The following is a 25,274-nucleotide window of genomic DNA, read 5'->3' as shown; positions in this document are numbered from 1 at the left end:
AATTCGTTCGTTTAAGCAGTAGGGAGTTTCTGCTGGGGTCTGGATTGGAGATACAACGACCGGACCCTAACTTTTATGATTGGAATCTAAAGAAAAAAAGGATTCCCCTCGCCTCAAAGAGTCTACATGTCTAATATTTAGACATGTTCAGCTTTGTGGATATTCGGTTAGCGCTGTTGCTTGCCGCAACAGCACTTTTGGCAAGAGGTCAAGGCGAGGACGATAGTGAGTAACAGTTTTATTACTTTTATTGTGCTTTTATGTGGCTGCCATGGAGAAACACAATGAGTGAATTTCGCAAAAACTTGTAAGATTAGATAATCTCACATGTGACACTCTTATTCTCGCTTTATGCATTTCCTCGACGTTTAAATCTGTGTTTAATTGAATTGAAGCTCAGTCTGCATGCGCTGTTGCAGCGAAGCGAGTTGTTACAAGTCCGCAGCATCCCGTGTTCAAGCGCTTTATTGCGTCCTACGGCTATAAGCTTCAACAGAACGAACTTGGGGGAATAAGGCGGGAGGCACGTCGGCGCACCAGCTTAATTACAACCTCTGCACATTTGGGTGGAGGCGATTTTTAGAGGTTAAAACATGCTTTGGGATGAATATGGCCTATAAAATGTTGTATTAAATATAAAACAAAAGTGAGGCCAATTTGTTATTGTAATGGATTTTATAAACTAAAACTAGCTCTTCAAATAGCGTATCTAGTTTCCATAATTTGGTCCAGATGTTTAATGATGCTACAGATATTTAACCTTAATTTGATCATTCTTAAATTGATATCCGGACTGGGTGCAAACAATGAAAAGGTACCCGTTATAGAAAGTTTGTGACGTGTAAAAACAAGCAAACAACAAAAAGGAAATTAAAAAAACTCTAAAGATGAGTAGAATAAAGGCTTTAGACGTCCGAAGTGGAATGGTCTAGACATCACTTCATCTCGTAAGTTTTGGATACGGGGCGTGTTGTGGAAGCCCCTCAATTCTACGGTCTTAGTGCGCCTCCTTGTGTTTGATGTGTGCACTAAAAAAAATTCAGGGACCCCCCCCCCGCCACATCTAAACGCGCACGCCCACACCCACACCCACACACACACACACACACTGAAAAAAGGGGGGAGAGAGAGCGAGAGAAGCCATGGAAATGCTAAGTCATTCTCTGCTATTCTCTCACATTTTCCAACATATAGTTTGCCGTTATGTCAATGATAAAAGTTACAAGTCAGTAATTTTACCCACTGTTGTTGTCTTTATTTTTGCACGTGATTTTCTTTAGATAGGCCTATCAGATTTTATTTGGACGTCACTTACATCAAAGTGTAAAACAGTCCAATTGAATACTGGGCCAAGCGTAATCTTAGGGCCATAATTTTAATAAACGGCTTTAAAGCCACATACAGTTTTCATTGAGAAATAAAATAACAAAACTGTAATTATCTCATTTTTACTCAATATGAATTGCGTCGTTGTGGTGCAGTTTGCTGCGATTTCTTGATATTTAAAACGATTTAACTATGTCATTTAAAAACGGGGATATGATACTATTCACTGATATGAAACAGATAATGAACTTTCCCCACGTTTATATATTTAAGCATTTCTGCTATATCAATGCACCATAGACACCAGCGTAATTAAAACCATTGGGTTTGTTTAACAAGTTACATAAGCAAGCGAATAAAATAAAAATAATAATAATTCAAATGAAATAAATGAAAATGTTATTACAAACATATACATATCGTTTATTTTGCGAGTTGTCTTTTAGGCCTATAGGAACATATATCTTTCACTTTAAAAGTTTCCGCTTAATCGGAATTTGCACTTAATGAATGATCGAAGGATCGAGCAGCCTTAGCAGCACGATATCTGTTGTTCATTCGTTTTTTTTTTTTTACTTTGCAGTTTTATGCGAGTCACTGTTCAGGTGCCCCTTTTCACTGTCCCTGCGTGTTTGTTCGCTGAATGGGAAACGCACGTTTAAAACGTCGCACTCCTGCTTTCGTTAATTGCAGTCGCGGCCGGCAGCTGTCTTTTGGACGGGCAGACTTACAACGACAAAGATGTATGGAAACCTGAGCCCTGCCAGATCTGCGTGTGCGACAGCGGCAACGTCATGTGCGACGACGTGATCTGCGAAGACACCACCGACTGCGCCAATCCAGAAATCCCCTTCGGCGAATGCTGCCCTATCTGCCCGGACGATGACGGTACTGCGGCCTTTTCTCTCATTATTATACCTATTAAAGATGTTTATTGTCCCAATGGAGAACTTTGAAATCTTAAAAAAATCTGGAAAAATCGCTTTTTAATTGAGAATAGTTTTGCCTTCAGTATGAGTCTTCTCTTAGAAAGGAAACATGGCAAGGAATAAGATGAAAAATACACTCAATTGGTAAAAGTATAATGTGTATATGTAATGTATATATTATAAAATATATTAAGTATATATACTGAGTATAATGTCACCCAGGCCTGTTTCTTGAGATTTATCTGAAACATTTTTTGATTCACTACACCAAAATATACAGTTTGTATATATGCTGCCTGTAAAGTGTCATGTTCAAATTAAATTATTTAGTACTGAAAGTACCCTCATAAACCAATAAGTTCAATTACTGGCAAACGTGAACTAAGATCTGATACATCAGACTTCCAGTTGCACACTACGACGAATATTATAAAATCCGTCGAAGGCCCTTTACTAAACGGGCAAGTTATGCAAGCAAATGATAAAACAAACAGAAGTGCTTTCATTTGTGCTCTATAATACACATTATTATCAGCAATATTTTTTGTTTGCATATTTAATGTACGCAATAATAGAGTTAAATGTGTTTTCTTGGATCGCTTTTGGATATTTTATGAAGATAATAATGTAGTGTATTTTGTTTATTTGTTTTCATAGGTTCTCAAAGACCAGAGGTAAATGTTTTGCTCTGTACTATCTAATGTAAAAAACATCTCGCACAATTGCATACCCAGATATTATACCTTTGACAAATTGTCAAGACCCTCGAGCAATCATTTTTGTAAAAGATCTTGGAACCAAACCTTACTTTTACAGGTTCCTGTTACCTTTTAATGTTAGTGGATGTCAAGGACCAGGACTTAGTATAAAACATACAGAGGAGAAATGTGACCTTTATACACTCGCCTTCACAGGGACCCAAAGGTGACCAAGGACCCAAAGGTGACCGGGTATGTTCCTGTTTTAATTACTCTAAGGGGCAAAGGATAAGTATTCTATAGTCAGGCAACTGGAATTTGTGTAAAGGGACTAAAACAGATACTAGTCATATATCGGTTCCTAAATATGCATTTGAGTATTACATGTGTCTTTCAAATCCTGTTTGCATTTATCGATTAGTGAATTTTAAGTGATGATGTGAAACTCGCAGCACTGATCATGTACACCAAGTGAACAGAAATGGTAGCTTTGTGCTACAAAGTGAAGCAGTTGTTTATTGAAGTACTAAGTCCATTTTATGTTTTGAGACCTATGTTAAAATTATCATTCTGTTACATATATTTTGTGGAAGATTCTACTTTTCTTTATGCGTTTTTCATCAAATTCTTCAACTGATAGGGCTCCCCTGGACTCCCAGGCAATGACGGCTTCCCCGGACTGCCTGGCCCTGCTGGCCCCTCCGGACCCCCTGGACCCCCTGGACCCCCCGGCCTTGGTGGAGTAAGTACCGCAGCGCTTCCTTCCCACCAGCTGCAGATCGCTGAGCCCCATGCGCTTCGCCTTTGTCTGTGTGACTTCAGCACTGGTTTGCTGGACAGCGCACAGATTTGGCTCTGCTCACGGGAGGCAGGCTGCTGAGCTACATGAAATTAAAGCTGCCATTTACGTTGTTATGCGCAGAAAATACTAGGCCAATGCCCACTAGCGGCTGAAATTAGCATTTGCTTCGCATTTTCTTTATGGTCGGCCATCTTGTACTGCCTAACTCTGTTCCTCTTTCCTTCTGCAGAACTATTCTCCTCAACTGTCATCCGGCTACGATGAGAAATCTGGTGGTGGGATGTCTTTCCCTGGCCCCATGGTAAAGAGTCACTGTAACTGCAGCCTGTGTCTTGAATTTTAAAATATTGATTGACACCTCATCCGTGATCAGTAACTAATCATTTATTGTCAAAATGACCCGATAATTACTTTTTGCACCTTAACATGCTTTTTGAGAATTTCATACTTATTTAAACAAATAAGTTTGTTTTGTGCTTGAAGGATCACAGTTGTACCTTCGCTTTATGTTTGTTTTCTCAATAAAAAAATGAAATGATGCAAAATTCTGTTCTATGTACAAAGCTACCTTTGGTAGTTCTGGTAGGTTAAGCATCCTGGTAGAGTTTACAGCATCCTGGTAGAGTTTACAGCATCCTGGTACAGTTTCCAGTTGTTAACTCATTGTTTGTGGTCTAGGGTCCTATGGGTCCCCGTGGTCCCCCTGGTTCGCCTGGCTCCTCTGTAAGTGTCCCCGCCTTCCCTTGCCAGTGAAATTTACTCTTACACTGCTTAGACCCATTTGCTCCATCATGTCAACCAGTGATGTCATGCGAGTCACTTTATGACTTTACTGTCACATAAAACATTTAAATCAAATTAACTGTGATGACGTGTTAAAAATTGCAATGTGGATTATGGAACAACAGCAAATTACAGGGAGCATCACTGTTTAATGAGAAAACAACCAACAGCAAGAAATGTTGTTTTTTCCCCAATCTAACAGGGACCCCAAGGCTTCACTGGCCCCCCTGGTGAGCCCGGAGAGCCTGGCGCTACTGTAAGTACCCACCACCCCCATCTACCCCCATCGTACACCCATCTGTCCTTCACAGCAGCTGCAAGGCCCACTTCTTCCTCCTCTTGCTGTTCAGTTTAACTCTGCAACAACATCATTCCCACAGTGGAAAATCCATACATCAGCAATGCCATTGTCAGAACAAGTACTGAATAATTTATCTCTCACATCTACCCTGGGGTCAAATTGACCCCAAAGGCACATGTCAGGTGACTTCTCTTAGTGACATAATTATTGTAGAAGCGTGTAAGAGTTTAAATATGCAAAATTCTTTCAATGAGACAGTGTCTTTTGGGATCTTTTATTCTTTGCACTTCTGCTTTTGCTGTGATCCATGTTTTGTTGTGAGCTTTGCCTGTCTTACATCCTGCCTCATTCAGTCTGCTGTCAGTAACTCTTACTTTCTATCTTCTTCAGGGTGCCATGGGTCCCCGTGGTCCTCCTGGCCCATCTGGAAAGAATGGAGAAGATGTAAGTAACCAGATGTATTAATCCATCCATCCATCTATCATATCATGTGTTCCATCCATCTTGCTTCTAGCCAACTCCATTCAGTTCTTTCCTAAAACCGATGGTCATCATTTGATTGTCTTCCTTGTATGAATCAGGAATACAATTTAAGCCTAATCAGAAATTAGGCTCAACCAAATCAGCCACCGAATACAGCAAGTGTTAGCAGTTCCTTCAAAGCATCGCTGCTAACCTACCATAAAATCACAAAACCTTGCCAGATTTGGCCTGTTTTCCCAACTTTCTTATCTCTCCATGTCAATAAAGACCTTGGGCAGAGGTCTCACTGTCCTTCTCTCGTGCTCAGGGTGAAGCTGGCAAACCTGGGCGCCCTGGTGAGCGTGGTCCATCTGGTCCTCAGGTAAAGCCTGCTGGCTGATTACGGCATTTTTTAAACACCGAAAATCAAATCACTGGTGCATACAGTTACGGTCACCATGACACCGTGATGTCATCTCCTTCGTCTGCAGGGTGCTCGTGGATTCCCTGGAACTCCTGGACTCCCCGGCATCAAGGGACACAGAGTGAGTGAACGCTGGTAGAGAAGCACCCTGGTGGGTATAATGCAAAAAGGCTGCGGGCTTTAACATTATCCTGCTTGCCTTCTAAGGGCTTCAGCGGTCTGGATGGAGCTAAGGGGGACACAGGGCCTGCTGGACCCAAGGTAAGTTTTTAGATGGCTAATGCAGTAAATAGCCATTGGCTGTATGCTAATGTTTGCGCAGAGCTAATTGCGACCATGTCTTTGTCAATAGGGAGAGCCTGGCGTCACTGGTGAGAATGGTGCTCCTGGCACAATGGTATGTAACATTTATTTCCTCGTATCTGGAAAGTATGGATCAGAATTTATATTGCATTAATGTGAGGTCCCCATCATAAAAGTAGTCATGTGTATTTAAATATCTGGCAGCGTAAATGTACAAATTATGTATTGCTTCAGGTTATTAAATACTGTATAGGGATATTCTGCAGACCATTAACATAGCCTTTATGAAGATTTTCTTGGCTGTTTTGTTTTATCAACAGATGCTTAGATAGAATACTGGTCTTCTCTTAATTTGCTGGGCAGACATTGTGCACCATGCAGTGTTGTGTGCTCTGTCGGAGCTGCTGGGGTTGACTCCCTTGCCATCCCTGCCTTGTTCCTCCACAGGGCCCCCGTGGTCTTCCTGGTGAGAGAGGCCGTTCCGGTCCTTCTGGCCCTGCTGTAAGTACCCTTTAAAAAATGCCTTCGCTGTGCAGCTCTCCCTGAGCACATACGTTACCTTCTAGTCTAACTGCACTCTTCCTTCTGGCTGTATGCTTTCCACTGTACCTAGAAGGAATCTCTGACCTCTTGTGGCTTCTTATAGATAACTTATTAGGTTAATAATCATTCTCCGTTTTTATGGAATCCATCTCTTCTGAATACGCAGTTTCATTTTAAATAATGAAATTGCCCATCTGCAATTTGCAAAAAGCCGTATTTCACATGCGTGGGTAAAATCTGGGATTATGATGAATTAATATGCATTACAATATCTAATAGTCATACTATATAATTATAGACACTATAATTTGCATACAGTATATACAATGAACAAAAATGTCTAACACATGTGTTTATTGTCTGATGATTCCTTTAATCTCCCAAATGATTGTGCTGACACTTAATTGAATTGATAGCTTAGGTTGATGATTAGAATGGGCAATGATCAGGAACTTTATACAAATAAACAAATTATTAAATTTAACAAATGGCCGAGCATACACTGTTCCTAAACACAAGCCCAACGCTATTGTGGCTCTTTTGCTAGCAGTAACGAGATATCAGAAGGCCCTTTAAGGGAAGAATGTCTCACGATTCATGCTGTCCTCTCAATTGCCTGCACAAAATCCCACCCATTATAGCAGCTAATCCTAGTGCGTTGTAGTACTGCACAATCATAGTAACAAGCACCCTCATTACGTTGTCATTAGTTTTTTTAAACAGTTCATATGAATCAGTATTTTTTCCTTAGGCATAGTTACATTTGGCTCAGTCAATTGTGTTTATAATTATATTTGATAAGTAGGCAGTGATGTTCTTTGCAAGGGTGTAGGTTTGATTTCAACATTGGCAGGGACCAAATCAGCCCCCAACCCCTCGACCCCCCCTAAACACACACAGAACTCCCACAGCATATGTAGGGACATTTCCTTACCATCCACACCCATATCTACACCCTTGATTATTTGCATTAAGCAGTATTAATACAATATTTATTTTGGACAAGCCTTATAGTCTGGTTTATTGTACAGGATTAAATTTACATTAATTAAACAAAAAATGTGATAAGCAGTACTGGGTAAATGACACCCGTTTAGTAGGAATTTTACTTTTTGTTTTGTTCTCATATAGAGTCAGGAAGGAGTTAAATATCACATCTGACACTAGTACCTGTAAAATGTAACGAGATGTATAGCAAAAGTTTTCTTCCAACTCTTTTTGCTGGAGCCACAGCAGGAACCCCAAGGAAGTGTTGACTGGTCATACCTACACACTTACATACTGAAAGTGTCTGAAAGCTGATGCTTCGTTTGCCATGTCTGAGTCTGTACTGTCTTTCTCTAGGGAGCTCGTGGTAACGATGGATCCTCTGGTGCTGCTGGACCCCCTGTAAGTATTTCTCTTAATATGTAATTCAGTATTATAATTGACAGCCGTTAGCTTCACTCGATATATGACTTCAGGCAAATCAGTTAGCAGCAACAGCAATGCAGTTCATATCCTCTGAGAGCAGCGCCATAGTATGCTAATGTCTAACTAGGATAAAATGAATCGGTGGGTTCATTTATGCACTGGTACGCCACTAAAAATGAGATGTCGGACGGAATCAGGCATTTCGGTTCTAACCTGGTCAAATGATGACTGTATCACATTTACGAATTCTATACATTTACACAGAAGTACAGGGCTGATGTCTGAGTGTTACAATGTTTCAGTTCCATTCAGGCTCTTGTTGCATTTCCAAACACGTGATTCACATCTCTTGCATTACAGGGACCCACTGGCCCCTCTGGTCCCCCTGGTTTCCCTGGTGGTGCTGGACCTAAGGTTAGTGCTCCCGTCACCTGAGCAGTGGTCTTTCTGGCTGCCCCATACCTGTTAAATGAAAGAATGGATTTACTGGCGGGCGGAATTCCCCTCTCTTTGTTCCAATAACAACTAACATGAAATTAAATGGAATTCTTTTGAAAGCAATATGTAGTTCTGATTCTTTTAAAATGATTATCCTGTAGTAAGCATGCTAGGATGAGTACGGCTATTCATGTAATTGTTTCCTGTATACATTCACAAAGTGCATCATTAGTTACAGAATGAATTGGTTTCTTATTAAATATGAATTTTAGATGATTATTTAGAGAGACCATTGTTTAACCTTACATTGGCCATAATGATGAAGCGCAAATGTTACAAAATAATTTGAAGATAGTTTGTTAAGCATTTTTCAGTAGTATTAGGCTTTATGTTTTCTTTAAAGATGAGATGTGGTTGTGAATAAGATACATAAAGCATGAGATCATGAATCTGTTACTTTGTCCAGAAGGAACTTAAAGAAGCTTTTCTTATTCTTGCAACTGACATGAGGTAAATTGCTGCCATAGGGAGAGACCGGTCCTGGAGGAAGTCGTGGCTCTGAGGGACCCCAAGGGGCACGTGGTGAGCCGGGTAACCCCGGACCTGCAGGCTCTGCTGGCCCAGCCGTGAGTAAAAGGCTCGGACTTTCTTTAGGGAAAACATCATTTTATATATATCTTTGAATTATAATGACCTGTCTTTCTTTTTCTCTGCAGGGCAACCCTGGTAGTGATGGGTCCCCAGGCTCCAAGGGTGCTCCTGTGAGTGTCGCTCGTGTTTCTTTGCTTTGTATAACTTTTCCTCTAGTTTAATCACAGATGAATAACACTTACTACTGGTTTGATGGCTCCTGTAGGGTGCTGCTGGTATTGCTGGTGCTCCTGGTTTCCCTGGACCCCGTGGTCCCCCTGGACCCCAAGGCACTGCTGGTGGACCCGGTCCTAAGGGTAACAATGTAAGTAGATTTTATCATTTGCTACAACAGAATTTCCCACAAAAAATTGTTTGGCTTTGGTTAGCTTCATTTGTTGTACAGGCAGTAGCTGGGATAAGAATGTCTGACTTATGGACAACTTGTACTTAAGATTAGACTGTCAAAAAGCCTATTATATTAGAAATTTGGGCTAAATATGATGGTTCATAGTAATGAACGCACACAATACTTTGAGATGCTCAGGAAAATATCATGTGACTTCAGCAGTTTGTTGTGTTTTGTTGTGGCTCGAGATGCCATACCGTATGCAGCTACTTTTATTACTCCTGTATTATTATTATTATTATTATTATTATTATTATTATTATTATTATTATTATTAGTGTTCTTACCTAGAAATCCAACAGACTTAGAGAACAGATCTTTTTCATAACCTGGGGACTGACCTGCCAACATATAACATACCGCATAACAGCAAGGAAGTGATTTATTTAAATTCACATTGTGTTTCACCCAATAGGGTGAAGTAGGTGCTCCTGGTTCCAAAGGAGAGCCCGGTGCCAAGGGAGAGCCGGTGAGTACGGCTGAAGTGAAGACAAAGGAACTAATGGCATTCACAGCGTTTTCACTTCTCGACTGTAACCTCTCTGTTGGATTCAGCATTATGCTGGCCCTTCTCACTTCAATAATATTGTTTTTAATTTAACGCATATTACTTTTCGCAGTTCTTCTTCCATGCTTACTGACACGTTTGCATTCACTTTTTTTGCCCAGATTAACCTTGCACAGGAAGGAGCTGTAAATGAATATGCATGTTACAATTCCTCTTCATCGCACTCAGGGTCCTTCAGGCATTCAGGGACTACCAGGTCCTGCCGGAGAGGAGGGCAAGAGAGGTGGTCGTGGTGAGCCTGGCGGTGCTGGACCTCGTGGAGCCCCTGGAGAACGCGTATGTTAACTTTTCTTGAAGATCCCATAATCTTCTCCAGTGAGTGCAATACCTGAGGGCACTGTTTCCAAAACAGTGCTATTCATAAAAATGATCACTATCAGAAAATTCAAAGCATTAATATTTAACGTGTGGTTTGCATTGTTGTCTCACAATTCTTGGACTTGGGTGTGAGTCTCTGCCATGGCTCCATGCGGAGTTTGCATGTTCTCCCCGTGTCATCATGGGGTTTCCTCTCGTACTCTGGTTTCCCCCATACAGTAAAACCACGCTGAGGCTGATGGTTTTACTATATTGCCCGCAGGTTTGAGTGTGCCCTATGATTGGTTGGCACCCAATCCTGGGTTGTTCCCTACTTTCCACCCATAGGCTCCTGACTCCCTGTGACCCTGAATAGGACACGTAGTTTCAGGAGATGGATGGATAAAATTTAGAGCACATTTGCTCTGTGCTGAAAAAAAGCGCCATTTTGGTCAAACGTATGGATATGACCTTTGTTTTGTACATAACCAATATTACCGTGCTGTGGAGACAAATCAAGTGCCAGTAACGGGACTGAATAATCAGAATAGTATGGAGCGTCCACAGTGTGTGAATGTGTGTGCTTCTTCTCCACCCCACAGGGAGCACCTGGTGGCCGCGGTTTCCCTGGTACTGATGGACCTGCTGGCCCCAAGGTAAGCTGCAACCTGGCACGCCTTATGACGTAACCCCCACACTGCATATAATGAATAAAACATCTGCTGACATTCAGGTTTATAGAGCGACTTCTACATCTGGAGAAGGTTATCATTATGAAGGTTATCATGTCATCATGCAAACGACACACATAGGTGTGCTAGTAAAAGATTCTATCCTTTGGGTAAAATGGGAGGAGCATAGTTCACAGGTAGCTACAGCCATTGTAGTAGAACTTAGCACACCAATCTGTTTCCTGTGTGCTCCAGGGTGGCCCCGGTGAGCGCGGTTCTGTTGGAGCAGTTGGTCCCCAGGGAGCCTCTGGTGAGCCCGGACGCCCCGGGGAGCCCGGTATGCCTGGATCCAAGGTGAGTTTCCACAGTCTGTCTGTCTGACGTTTGCTGTTGTCCTGCACTCAGGCATGTTTCACCAAAGACTTGTAATTCTCTCCAGCTACACATGTATGCTAGGATTAGGCATTTAGCTGCTGTAGGAAGTCCATGACATTCATGAGCCGGGGGAAGGTGACAATGGACCACAGAACTTACAGAACAGTGGTCCTGATGTATGCTTTTGTACTCCTGCTTTAGGGTATGACTGGCAGCCCTGGCAGCCCTGGTCCTGATGGCAAGTCCGGCCCTGCTGTGAGTATTGAACCAGACAGTTCATCTCTTGGCAAATTTTACTTAGAATGCTATAGACTTAGGAGTGAAATGCTGGCTAAATACTTACACATCCCGTTTAAATGACAGGGTTCTCCTGGACAAGATGGCCGCAGCGGACCTCCCGGCCCGGCTGGAGCCCGAGGTCAGCCTGGCGTCATGGGATTCCCTGGACCCAAGGGAGCTGCTGTGAGCATCATACGTTCTCCCCAGTTTGGCAGACAAATTTTTAAATGTCATCAGAGGACCTTGTCAAAAAAGATGCCGCTGGCCATGTGGATAAACGCCGAGTGCGACAGCAAATGATGGACGGATTTCCGTTCCCCTTTCTCCAGGGCGAGGCTGGCAAGTCTGGTGAGAGAGGTGTTGCAGGACCTCCTGGTGCCCTTGTAAGTAGGCCGGCTCACCTGCACATTGGCACTCGCTCACACGACACAAAGCATTTGGTCTATGTGTTACTGAATTTCTATGATACATATGAAGAATGTGTATTTATATTAAGAGTCCTTGGTAATATAATGTGTGTCCATGCAGGGTGCCCCCGGCAAAGATGGTGATGTTGGTGCTCCTGGCCCCTCTGGCCCTGCTGTAAGTCACATTCATACATTCATTCATACAGTAATTCATTGTATCTCATTCATACACTAATGGTGCCCAGTGTGTCACTATTTTTAATGAGCAATAATTTGCCCTTTGTCATAGGGACCTGCTGGAGACAGAGGCGAACAGGGACCTGTCGGTTCTCCTGGATTCCAGGTAAGAATCTCCATTTTATATACTGAGAAATATTCATGTTCTATCAGTATATAAATGTACTTATATCACTGTTGTTTCTGAATGAAATATTCATACTGATATATCGTGCCTCACAGGGACTTCCTGGACCCCAAGGTGCTACTGGTGAGCCTGGCAAGGGCGGTGAACAGGTAAGCGCAGTGGTTTCACTGGTAGTGATCAGAAGTTAATTACTGTGTCCAAAGAGCGCAGTACCACTGGGTCACTTCTCTCTTAATCATGAAAAACTAGGGAGATGTATATTTTTATCCCTTTAAAAAATTGTTTTTACAAGTATCACTAAAAACCAAGCCATCTTATTAATAGTTGGACAAAGTACTAGTTTCTTGTTGAAATATTGTTAGACATGGTTTACCATGCAGAATAAATAAACTTAAGACTATCCTGCGATAGCTGCAGTATTTAAGTAAAGCACATTCTTCACTGGATGTTATGAAACTTGATCTTTACGTTTATCACTGAAAACCAAGCCCTCTTATTAACAGTTGCACAAAGTACTGATTTCTTTTTCAAATATTGTTTGAAATAGTTTATTTTGTAGAATAAATAAACTTTCCTGATAGCACACATATGTCTGCCTGACGTACACAAATTACATCTAAACCATGTGATACTGAACTTGTTCACTAATTGGCAAGATGTCGATGCGAGAGCAGTTTCTGATCTACAGCTAGCAACAGTCTTACCAAAATTAATAGCAGACAATTAAATCTATTCTCATGCAGCACCCTGTCGTGTCAATAACTTGTGTCAATTGTTTTATTACAAAGGGAGCTCCCGGGGAAATTGGTGGCCCAGGACCCTCTGGAGGTCGGGTAAGTGTTCGGCAGAGTATCATCATCTACATGAGCAACTCAGAATTACACTAGAACAGCTTTGCTGATCCTGAGACCACACCCGCTTTTTGCTAAACCTGAGACCACACCCCCTTTTTGCTGAACCTGAGACCACACCCCCTTTTTGCTGAACCTGAGACCACACCCCCTTTTTGCTAAACCTGAGACCACACCCCCTTTTTGCTGAACCTGAGACCACACCCCCTTTACTCACAATCCTCTTTTTTTTCCCATCCAGGGTGAGAGAGGCTTCCCTGGTGAGCGTGGTGCCCCTGGCACCGTTGGCCCTGCTGGTCCTCGTGGCTCCCCTGGTCCCTCTGGCAATGATGGTGCAAAGGTGAGAGCAGCCAATCATGATCTTGGTTGGTTAACAATTGTGTTAATCTCTCACAAATTCATGTATGTATCGAAAAGAGACAGGCTGAGTAAATACAAACTAATATGCAGTTAAAATGAGTTTATAGCATATATTAAACTATTATATTTAACAACAGCATCACCAAGTGTCCACCTTTTACCCATATTTGGCAATCACCTTTTCTCTTATTTTACAAAGTATACATCCACTGTACATTTATAGAAGAAAAGTATACACAGACCATATATATGTTCAGCCTCTCCCCAGGTTACGGTGGGGTTGTGTTCCAATCAACCTGCCGTAAGGCGTAAATGCATTTTCATAAAGTGCACCTAACCTAACAAAGATCATAGCTCAGCCTAGCCTACCTTAAACATGATTTGAACACTTAATTTAGCCTGCATCTGGGTAAAATCATTAACACAAAGCCCATTTTACAATAAACTGTCAAATATCTCATATGTATTGAATAATGTACTGAAAGTGAAAAAACATTTATCAATCATAAAGTCGAAATATCGTATCACACACCATTGTAACCCAGGGAGTTTGTGTTTGTGTGTGTGGTCTAGGTATATACAATGTTGTGGGGACCGCATGTCAAAAAACTAAAAATGCCAAAAGACCTGTTTAGTTATTTATGGTTAGGGTTAGGGCTGGATAGGGGATAAGGTTGTCATTGTATTTTTGGGATTAGGATTCTACTCAAAGGAATGTCCCCACAAAAATATGAGTATAGGACTGTGTGTGTGTGTGTGTGTCTGTGTCTGCCTGTTTACACATAAATTGCTTGGGCTGTCTAGCTGTCCAACATATCTTAACCCCTCCGTCTCTCCACTCTAGGGTGAGGCCGGTGCTGCTGGTGCCCCTGGTGGTCAGGGGTCCCCAGGTCTCCAAGGGATGCCCGGTGAGCGTGGTGCTGCAGGACTTCCAGGCCTCAAGGGTGACAGAGTGAGTATCGGCCCACCTACAATACATAGCTCCCATAACTGAAAAGAGAGGTTCAATCTGATTTCTACTAAACTGACGGGGGACTCTGATTGGACTCAGACTGCATGTTTGGGAGATGTAGATGTAATCCTACATGTAGGTGTCCTTCATGTAATACTTATCGATAGGAAATATTTTAACAAGGCACTAGCTACTCTTGGCATTCCCATCTGTGTGTGTGTCCCAGTACTGATGCATTCCCAACTTCTCCTGTAGGGTGATGGTGGTCCCAAGGGTGGTGATGGTTCTCCTGGCAAAGATGGCATTCGTGGTATGACTGGTCCCATTGGTCCTCCTGGCCCTGCTGGCTCCCCTGGCGAGAGGGTAAGTCTAGAGGGGAAAAAGTATCTAACCTGAAATTCCATTGAAAAACACCCACTGAACTACTACAGATTATGATGTTCACAGTTTATAATATTACAAAATATTACTTGGGTTGAAAGGCCTCTTCAGATGAATTCATGCAGCATTTTCTGTTTCTGCATTCAGGGTGAAGCTGGACCTGTTGGCCCCTCTGGACCTACTGGTAGCCGTGGTGCCCCTGTGAGTATCTCCACGCGTCCTGCACATGCACCTTTAGGTGCACCTAAAATATGACAAGATGAAGTCAGTGCTTGTCACCCTGGAACTGATGTACAGAGAAAAGTAAAGCGATAACCGAAGCCTCCTTTTCTTTCCAGGGAGATCGTGGAGAGACTGGTCTGCCTGGACCTGCAGGATTTGCAGGACCTGCTGTGAGTATGAACTGAAAGCCCTTGACAAAACACAAGAACCTCTTTTCACATATATGAGTTTTGTGCTGAGATTACCTCATGGGCCATCAGCTCCTATGGTGTGTGTGAACTGCACGGGTGGGGCAGTGGTGGTCTGCTGTTTAGGGAAATGTGCTGATTAATTGAAAGATTGCTGGTTCAAAACCCTGTCCAGAAAGGTACCATTGAGGTATGCTGAGCATGATACTGCCTCTACATGGCTGTCCCTGGGTGTTAAATAATAACTTCCCGCTGCTAATATAATATATGTATGAGAATAAAGGCATGTTTGGACTAATGTATCAAAAACTGTTTTGTCTAGCTTGTCATGGACATTGCTCCTCTCCCTCTACTATAGGGTGCTGATGGTCAGTCTGGCCCTACTGGTTCCAGTGGTGACACTGGTCCTAAGGGTGATCCTGGTCCCCCAGGCAACGCTGGACCTGTTGGTGCCCCTGGACCTCAGGTGACTCCCGACTAGTGCTTCCCACCCCAATATATTAAATCCAAAACATGACCCCCCATCAGACACATTAAACATGGTTACCTATTTTGATCCCAAATTACCAGATTGGTAACGATTGTATTTTATCATCAGCATCAACCAATGTTCTTGTAGGACATGCTTTTACTGTGATTCTTTTACTGCGATTTTATCAGTGTGAGAAACACTGATAAAAGTGATACAAAAAAAAACACCAATTTAATCTAACGGGACGATTGTATTTCAATGTACCAATTTAGGTATCTTTCTGCATCCAAAAGCAAACTACGTATTTTCATCATGTGCCTGTTGTGAGGTATGAATGTCTTCTCTACAGGGTCCTGCTGGTTCCACTGGACCTAAAGGTGCTCGTGGTGCTGCTGGACCTCCTGTACGTACCAGTGTTCCATCTTAACAAATGTTGCATACATTTCATTTACACTTAAACTAAATTGGTTAATTCCGTATAGAAACGCAGCATTAAAATATTTATAAATATGCTTTGAAGAAGTGTGAAATTTAGACTGAAATGAACGGGCATATTCATTTTTATTAATTGGAACATTTCAAACATCAAACTGCGGTATGATAACGCCAGTGTTGTTTCTTTGCCTAGGGTGCTGCTGGATTCCCCGGTGCTGCTGGTAGAGTCGGACCTCCAGGCCCTGCCGTAAGTTACATTGTCGTTCCTAAGGCACTATTGGAGGAATCTTTCTTTCTTTCATGTTGGCTAATCCATCCATCCATCCATCCATCCATCCATCCATCCATCTAATGTATGATAATGCAAGGCAGAGCGTGGCTTTAAACCTGTCAGCCTTTTTACCTCCATCATTGACACCTACGTTCAACAAGTAGAAACTATTTCGATATCTTGCAAATATACTTTAAGATTCAACATGCACATTCAGCATTTTACTGAGCAGTGAAACTACACAGAATTGCTCGGAAGGTCTAGACTAATACTTCTATCATTTTTACATGACATTTTGCAGTTCCATGTAATTCCTAATGCATGGCTCTCAGATCAGTACATTCCACTATGCTATACTTGAACGTCTCAGTAGTATCTGGTAATAGGTTGTGTTATAGGGTTATTATTATCATATAAGTCATTCTGCATTGCCTGTCTCTTTCATTTCAGGGTAACGGTGGTCCTCCTGGACCCCCAGGACCTTCTGGAAAAGAAGGACAGAAAGGTCCTCGTGGTGAGACTGGTCCTGCTGGCCGTCCCGGTGAGGCTGGAGCTGCCGGATCTTCAGGACCCAGTGGAGAGAAAGGCTCCCCTGGATCTGATGGCCCCTCTGTGAGTACTTCAGCAAAGGCCGATAAGTATATTATAGGCAGTGGAAATTGATCTGGAGACAGAGGAAGATACAGAAGGTGCAGGAGATTGAATTAACCTGTGTGTTGTCTCCCCCAGGGTCCTCCTGGTATTCCTGGACCTGCTGGTATTGCTGGTCAGCGTGGTGTCGTTGGTCTGCCTGGACAGAGGGGCGAGCGTGGCTTCCCCGGGCTGCCTGGCCCATTGGTACGTGAAGCTGCACAGTTATGGAGAGACACACTGTCCCCCGGAGAGTTACACACGAAGTGCTGGTGGCGTCATGTGACGCCCACTCAGAACCCAGTCATTTAGAAAATGCTGCACTCGTCACCCAGAAAGCTATTACACGGCTTTTGTGCGGTACTGCCAGTTTAACATTCCTACTCATTTTTAACGCCCCTCAAATTCACTGTACAGCACTGTAACGGAACAACTTATGCTTAAGGGTTTGCATATGGTAGCATTTTATGTTAATTGTGGATTAATGGATGTGGAACAGATTTCAGCAACTTAAAACTTCATAGGGGCGACTGAATGTAAGCATGTCGCACGCTGCCACAGGTTACTTAATAACACTAAAGCAAGAAGTATTCTTTGCTGCCGGCCAATGGGCTTCACCTTTCATTTAGGCTGTTTATGGCAGTTTATGAGCAAAGATCTGCTTTACATTACAGGACTATAAGAGGCACTGAACAATGTCTTTTTGCAATAGACTGTGTTCTTGAGATGAAGGTCAGTCTGTTGTGACAAGACGACTGGATGGGGACCACAATGATTATATTAAGCCATTATAAGAGTAAAAAAATATCTGAATACAAAAAAACTCCTGGTTATTTATTTAGTACCTATGCATTTTATTATTTTTGTTGCCTTTAAACATATTTTCCATTATAAGCCCGACTCTCAGTAGGATAAGCTATCTGAAGGTGGATGGTTATTATACATTGCAGATTATTTCAGTTTGTTTTAGTTTGTGAAAGCAGGAGTGTTCCTCTCTGATGTGCTGCAGGGAGAGCCTGGGAAGCAGGGACCCGGTGGCCCTCTTGGTGAGCGTGGACCTCCTGGCCCCATGGGACCTCCTGGACTGAGTGGTGCTCCTGGTGAGCCTGGCCGTGAGGTGAGGGACACCCCTTTCAGCTCATGTCATTGGCTGAATCATATGTCACAGTCAATTTTGATACCAGACTATATACATAAGAATGCGAAAGGTTATATATGAGGTATATATGAGGTGAGCATAATGCTAAAAGATAAAAGATAGCCGACTACACCATTAGAGTTTTGCATCGTCTCTCATCTCAGTGCAGTTTATTACATTAGACTGATAACTGCTCCTCCTTCAGGGTTCTCCTGGTAACGAGGGTTCTCCTGGTCGGGATGGACCCTCTGGCCCCAAGGTAAGCCTGAGCTTTCCCTGGAAAATGCTTCTAACTATCCTGCTGTGTTTCCATAGTGAGCATGGTTGTGTACTTTAGTCCCTGTGTCTTATTTTTTCTTGAATGGAGTTTTTTTTTTATTTTAACTTAGATTGTCGTAATCTGCAGGGTCTCATCACCTTCTCATGTGCCTCTCCTCCCCGGTGGCACTAACCCCACTGTCACTGTCCCTCTTAGGGTGACCGAGGTGAGAATGGTGCTGCTGGTGCTCCTGGTGCCCCTGGAGCTCCTGGCGCCCCTGGTCCCGTCGGTCCATCTGGAAAGTCTGGTGACCGTGGAGAGGCTGTAAGTACGAAGGGATTCTGCTATGTGTGGTACTGGTCCCTTACCTCCACTGAAAACAAATTCCTATCAATTCTATATACAAAAAAATTACATGATAGACCAAGCTGCAATTGCATAAACCATGTCAGAAAGTAAATGTATATCAAGTCGAGGGTATAATATTATGGGATCATAATATGAAGTCTATTTTGAAATGCATACCTTTAGCCATTAGCATGATAACCATTCTGTGGTGGAAATGGGTGTTTTGTTGCATGACCACATGTATCTCCCAATGCTCAGGGCCCTGCTGGCCCCGCTGGCATGGCTGGTCCCGCAGGAGTCCGCGGCCCTGCCGTAAGTAAGCCGTTACACGTTAAACGACAAACAACGAAATCATGCATTTCACTGGAGAGGAAACGCCAGCCGGAACGCTGATCTGTCTTCATTGTGCAGGGCCCTGCCGGTGCCAGAGGTGACAAGGGCGAGACAGGAGAAGCTGGTGAGAGAGGCATGAAGGGACACAGAGGCTTCACTGGTCTGCAGGGTATGCCCGGACCCCCGGTAAGTAAGCATGCAGCCTGCTGACCTGCACATCCTTACATACAATCTGATGTAATCTGAACTGGTACAGTTTATATATTTAACTGTATGTTTAACTGATAAGTCCTCTTTAACTGCACCAAAATAAATTCCATGTACTTTTTGCACTTTCCGAATAAAGATTCTGATTCTGAAATTGTTAGAATCCCAAAACTCCGGCTTCCATATATTTACATGTACAATGTCCTTTTCACTTATGATGTCCTCTTCATGTCGGATGTTCCTTCACATAGGGTCCATCTGGAGAGCAAGGACCTGCTGGACCCTCAGGCTCTGCTGGCCCGAGAGTAAGTACCAGTATTTCCTTGATGTCTGCAAACTTATTGATGCTTCTGTAGTCAAATACTAGTAAAATAGTAATATAAAGTGAAAATATTTTGATAAATATTTTTATTAAACAAATATATCTGCATACTTCTATGAAGAAATTGGTAGTTACCTATATACATTATTTTCTCATATTCGTAATCTTCTACTACGGTAGTTTCTAGTCATTTGTGGTGTTATACTGCATGTGTCATGGCCTCTGCATAACTTTGAAGTTTTTTCTCCCCAATCCAGGGACCTTCTGGCAGTTCTGGTTCACCTGGTAAAGATGGCCCCGGAGGTCTGCCCGGGCCTAGTGGACCAGCTGGACCCCGTGGTCGTAATGGAGAAATGGGACCTTCTGTAAGTTTTGCACACTGAAACATAAAATGACCTGGATCTTATATTATATGAGAGCCATAGGATCATACTTCTCTATTCCTTTTATTTTCCCTTTTCTCAACAAGGGTCCTCCTGGACCTCCCGGACCCCCAGGACCTCCTGGAGCCCCCGGTGGTGGATTCGAAATTTCCCTGCCCTACATGCCTGCCCAGGAGAAGGCCCCTGATCCCTACAGAGCTGGCTACAGAGCTGATGACGCCAACATGATGCGTGACCGTGACCTGGAGGTTGACACCACCCTCAAGACCATGAGCCAGCAGATCGAGAACATCCGCAGCCCACAGGGCACAAAGAAGAACCCTGCCCGTAGCTGCCGGGACCTGAAGATGTGCCACCCTGACTGGAAGAGTGGTTAGTGGCCATGCAGTGCTGAAATGGGTCAATTCCATAGACCCGTGCTATTATACACAGCACAGTATCTTTTGGCCTCACATTCAGTCCCATCATGTCACCCCTCTGCAGGAGAGTACTGGATTGACCCCAACCAGGGATGCACTCTGGATGCCATCAAGGTTTACTGCAACCTGGAGACTGGCCAGACATGTGTCTACCCAACTCAGCCTGACATTCCCAAGAAGACCTGGTACACAAGCAAGAATACCAAAGAGAAGAAGCACATCTGGTTCGGCGAGGCCATGACTGATGGTTTCCAGGTGAGAACAGAAAATACCGCTAGTTATCTCTGTGTATTTAACTGAGTGTGCTGCTCATTCACCCACGATGATTATAAGGAAGCTAGATTTTATTTGTGGGATAGATATGATAGCATGCATCCTTTTGTCCACTGTTTTCCAGCACATTCTGTGTTTGTTTATAGCAGTGTTTCCCAACCTGGCTCTTGGGGACTCACAGATGGTCCATGTTTTTGCTCCCTCCAAACTCCCTGCCAGACCAGGGAAGGAGCGACAACATGGACTGTCTGTGGCTCCCCGCAGACTGGTTTGGGAAACACTGGTTTATAGCGGAGAGGAATCCTTAAGGTAAACCAGTGATTTCTTGGAATGCTAACAATGCCGACTCTCTCAGTTCCAGTATGGCAGTGAGGGCTCTGACTCAGATGACGTCAACATCCAGCTGACTTTCATGCGCCTGATGTCCAACGAAGCCTCCCAGAACCTCACATACCACTGCAAGAACAGCATCGCCTACATGGACCAGCAAGCCGGCAACCTGAAGAAGGCCCTGCTCCTGCAAGGATCTAACGAGATCGAGATCAGAGCCGAGGGCAACAGCCGCTTCACGTACAGCGTCAGCGAGGATGGCTGCACGGTGAGTCCTCCGCTCGACTTTCCCACTTTCAAGGCTCCCTCTAGGGCCTGCAGGGGGGTAGATGCTGTGAAAAATAAACATAAAACCCCCTCACATTCGGTCAATTTCACAGGCTGATTCAGGAAGGGTTACAAAAGTTGACAATTGAGTTAAGTAGACACCAGGAAATCAACAACTATGAAGTGACTATAAAGTGACTTCACTTTAGCGTAATAGTCTAAAAAAGTCACATGCACAGAAGATTATGTTACAGTGCAATAGTAGGGAAGTTGAAATGAAGAATAGATGATGATCAAAATGTTATGCCAACCTTATGAAAAATCTGATGGTCATTCTATTGTCTTCTCCTTTATCACAGTCACATACTGGCGCTTGGGGCAAGACAGTCATTGAGTACAAGACAACGAAAACATCACGCTTGCCCATCATTGACATCGCTCCTATGGACGTTGGTGCACCCAATCAGGAATTTGGCATTGAAGTTGGCCCAGTCTGCTTCTTGTAAAAATGAAATCTGGACTTGAAATTGTTGTTTTTCTAGCAGTCATCTCTCTAAACTCTTTTTCTATGCATTAAAAAAAAAAAACCTAAAATGTCATTCGGCTGAAAACGGTCCACTTGCTTAAAACTACAGTCCTGAAGACGGTGTTTGTGTCTTGTCAACTTCTAAAACCATTTTTGGGACCACTACTTTTATCAACCAACATCAAGGGACACTTTAAAAAAATCTTTTGTTTCACTGGCAACAGGAAAATAATTTGTAAGTGTAAAATCCCCCTGGAGTATACAAGAAAAGCAAACATAATGAAATACAGGTGACTTTTTTTACCATGATTTTTTGTTTTTTTTTGGTTTTTTTTACTGCTGCGGAAGGACAATGACAAAAACAAACGAATGCTATGTACCATTTCTGGTGTTTAATAAATTTGAAAAACAACAGTTAAGTGTCGTGTTGTTCTAACCACAAGGGAAACAGCCACTGGAGAGCCATTGTTCTTAAAAGTCACCAAAAAAAATGGTAGAGACAGGGGTTAATTTTTAAATCTTATGGCTACCTCAGAAAAGATATCCAGATTGTTCTGAAACACCAGGAAAGGTTTGACACAGAACGTACGTTTTGAAAAGCAAGTGGCCGCTGTGAAAGGTGCTATTTTTTTTCAGGAGGTCCTATCAATGGTGTACAATGCAAGATCTACTATTGTAGTTCTATATTATTGTCACTGATGCTTGTAGGATCTTTGGTGCTACAGTTCAAAATAAATAAAATCTCTTGCTTGTCAGTGGAGCAAACTGGTTGTAATTCTTTTTAAAGTGTTGTTTGAGAAGCTCTACAGCGGAGTTCACCAGTGAGAGTACATTACTGTAGATATGTTCCACGCAATCCTGTCTGATGTAGATTAAGCATGTGGATTTGTTTTAAGTTTTGTTGCAGTTGTTTTTTTTCCGAGTTCTTGTCACCTACATTTCCCCTTGATTTCCATGTTTTCCGGTCCTCAGCCCCCCAGCCCACCCTGTTGTCGTGATGTTGCTTCTGCAGTACACCTCTTTCAAGAGTTTGTTTTTCTCTGTTTATTCTTTTTCTTTTCAGCAAAAGGATTTTTTTTTTAAATGAAAACAAGGAAAAATGGAAAAGATTTTTTAAAAAATCATCAGAGAAGCAGATACATTCTGGGGGTTCGACACAAGAAGATCTGTACCTATTTTGTATATGTATAATAATTGGAGATGTTTTTAATTATTTTGGATGCTGAAATAAAGCATGTTAAGTGGTCTACCTTACATCTGTGGCATCTTGAATTTCTCACTATATCTCTCAGTGGAGCACAGTTTATACAATACAGTTTGTACAGTACAGTTTGTACAGTAGTTTGTACAGTACAGTTTGTACAGTACAGTTTGTACAGTACAGTTTGTACAGTACCTTTGCATCAATGCAATCTTCAGAAAAACATTAAATTTTGGCTTGTGTAACCTTGGAGCAGGATAACATCCCAGCGCTGACATCTGATTCTGTTGATTCTGCTGATTATATATATATATATATATATATATATATATATATATATATATGTGTGTGTGTGTGTGTGTGTGTGTGTGTGTGTGTGTGTGTGTGTGTGTGTGTGTGTGATACTTTAACACTTGCAAAATCAATGAAAGAATCCTGCATGGAATAATAAAGCCTCTGTGTACTTAATAGCCAATAAGCACTGGAACCTGGATCAGACACATTTAACCAAGTGGCAAAAAGCCAGAGGTGTATGACAAACAGATGTTGATCCTCACATCTATTCTCAGAAATAGCTTTTCCAGGTAGAGTCACAGTGACCCCGGTCTACGGAAGTTTATGATGCCGTGCTCCCCGAATGAGACGGCAGCCTTTCACGGGGCACAGACACATTCCTCAAAGTGACCTGCGCACTTTAAGAGCTGGTCCTTAGTGCACGGAGGCAGACTGGGGCATTTGCAGGAGACCCCACCAGAGGCAAGGAAGATGCTTAATGCTGAGACTAGAGTGGGACCTTGATGTAAACGCAGTACTTATGATAAGGAAGAAAAAAAAACGGCTAATGCCAGTAAAAGCAATTTGACCCAGTCACAACATTACACGTTAATTAGGAAAATTAATGTGCCATGCATTTCTACACAAATTGCACGCATTTTCTCTAATTAAATGCAAACAGGACTGACATCTGAAGAAGGGTGAGCCCTACTGCCTCGTGCCCTGTGCCTCCTGCGATAAACTGCACGCGCCCTGTAGCCCAGTACTGGAAAAGCTATTGAGATGAAGATGAATGGATGCATTTTACAAACAGTAAACAGTCTTAGTCAGCTATCCATCGGTTACACTACATAACTTCATAGCCATAACGGAAATGGGTTAGTGTTGTGAACACGACACACAGTTCAGTTCAGTTGTAACACGAATTTTATTGTTACTGATGAACAAATAAAATTTTGTTTCATTAATTAAATTAGTACTTTAAAGACAAATCTTTACACCGACCATGAACAAGTAACCTGTTAAAAAAAAAACTCGAAATCTGTCAAAGACAAAGCCAATTTTTATAGCATTAATTATAGCAAGGAGAGTGAAAATAGTGAATATGTAAGTTTATGGTTATTTATTTATATGTTTTTTTTATTGTTATTACAAACAGCCCTTAGATCCCCGCTGCGACAGTGTTTAAAGGATTTATGGAAATTAGTGTCTGGCTCAGGAGATGGCAGTTTCTCATTCAAGTAATAAATGTCTTCGAGACCGGCATAACACAATCACCATAACAAGCAGTATGAGCTTAAAAGTACCATACATTTATCCGTACAAAATTGATTATAATAGGCTATTCAAACGACTACAATAAGATTCCACGCTTATATCAATAAATACGTCATCTGTGACACTAACAACTCTTTCTAGGCACTGCGCCTGCATGTAATTCGCGTTAAAAACAAAGTCCGTTTTCAAAGTTAAAACTAATTTGGAAAAGCACTTTCGTGCCCATTCTAAGCACGCTGCTAAATCTTTTTTTGACAAAAAAAATCCTATATACAGCTGAAATAAGTGGGGATAACAGGATCAGTTTTGTAAATTAGATTTTGTCATGTATCTTTAGGGAATCGGGGGTGGGGGCTTGTTTAAAACCATCAGCGCACGTTCCCCCCAGCTTACACCTTGGCGGCGGCTGCTCGGTGCCCGGCGGCTCGCAGGCGGCCTCTGGCCACCTGGTGACGTCATCTGCCTGATATCCTGCAAAAACAAGCGAAACGCGGAGGGTCCGCAAACCCCGAACCCAAGCGCTTGGGCTGACC

The 25,274-nt window shown here is 42.6% G+C and overlaps 1 protein-coding gene across 1 annotated transcript; it reads left to right on the top strand.

Moving 5' to 3' along the window:
- Positions 1-23,243, top strand: col1a1b (collagen, type I, alpha 1b). Its single transcript, XM_049015387.1, has 51 exons — positions 1-225; positions 2,020-2,214; positions 2,913-2,929; positions 3,170-3,205; positions 3,594-3,695; positions 3,985-4,056; positions 4,434-4,478; positions 4,741-4,794; positions 5,230-5,283; positions 5,630-5,683; positions 5,793-5,846; positions 5,933-5,986; positions 6,078-6,122; positions 6,476-6,529; positions 7,916-7,960; positions 8,345-8,398; positions 8,950-9,048; positions 9,139-9,183; positions 9,279-9,377; positions 9,877-9,930; positions 10,198-10,305; positions 10,929-10,982; positions 11,253-11,351; positions 11,574-11,627; positions 11,736-11,834; positions 11,981-12,034; positions 12,180-12,233; positions 12,348-12,401; positions 12,518-12,571; positions 13,211-13,255; positions 13,515-13,613; positions 14,478-14,585; positions 14,841-14,948; positions 15,114-15,167; positions 15,305-15,358; positions 15,735-15,842; positions 16,198-16,251; positions 16,477-16,530; positions 17,005-17,166; positions 17,284-17,391; positions 18,194-18,301; positions 18,528-18,581; positions 18,798-18,905; positions 19,188-19,241; positions 19,341-19,448; positions 19,721-19,774; positions 20,049-20,156; positions 20,261-20,546; positions 20,658-20,848; positions 21,222-21,464; positions 21,823-23,243. The coding sequence occupies exons 1-51, from the start codon at positions 144-146 to the stop codon at positions 21,967-21,969; spliced, it is 4,359 nt and encodes a 1,452-aa protein (XP_048871344.1). The 5' UTR covers positions 1-143; the 3' UTR covers positions 21,970-23,243.
- The last annotated feature ends 2,031 nt before the right edge of the window (positions 23,244-25,274 follow it).

The sequence above is a fragment of the Brienomyrus brachyistius genome, chromosome 5 (genome assembly GCF_023856365.1).
Source record: "Brienomyrus brachyistius isolate T26 chromosome 5, BBRACH_0.4, whole genome shotgun sequence".
Classification (NCBI taxonomy): domain Eukaryota; kingdom Metazoa; phylum Chordata; class Actinopteri; order Osteoglossiformes; family Mormyridae; genus Brienomyrus; species Brienomyrus brachyistius.
This window is presented reverse-complemented; position numbering and strand designations above follow the sequence as displayed.

Coding starts and splice junctions, on each gene's coding strand:
- col1a1b (XM_049015387.1), top strand. CDS start 144: ATGTTCAGCTTTGTGGATATTCGGTTAGCGCTGTTGCTTGCCGCAACA. Junction 4,795..5,229: donor CCGGAGAGCCTGGCGCTACT/GTAAGTACCCAC, acceptor TATCTTCTTCAG/GGTGCCATGGGTCCCCGTGG. Junction 11,352..11,573: donor CCGGTATGCCTGGATCCAAG/GTGAGTTTCCAC, acceptor CTCCTGCTTTAG/GGTATGACTGGCAGCCCTGG.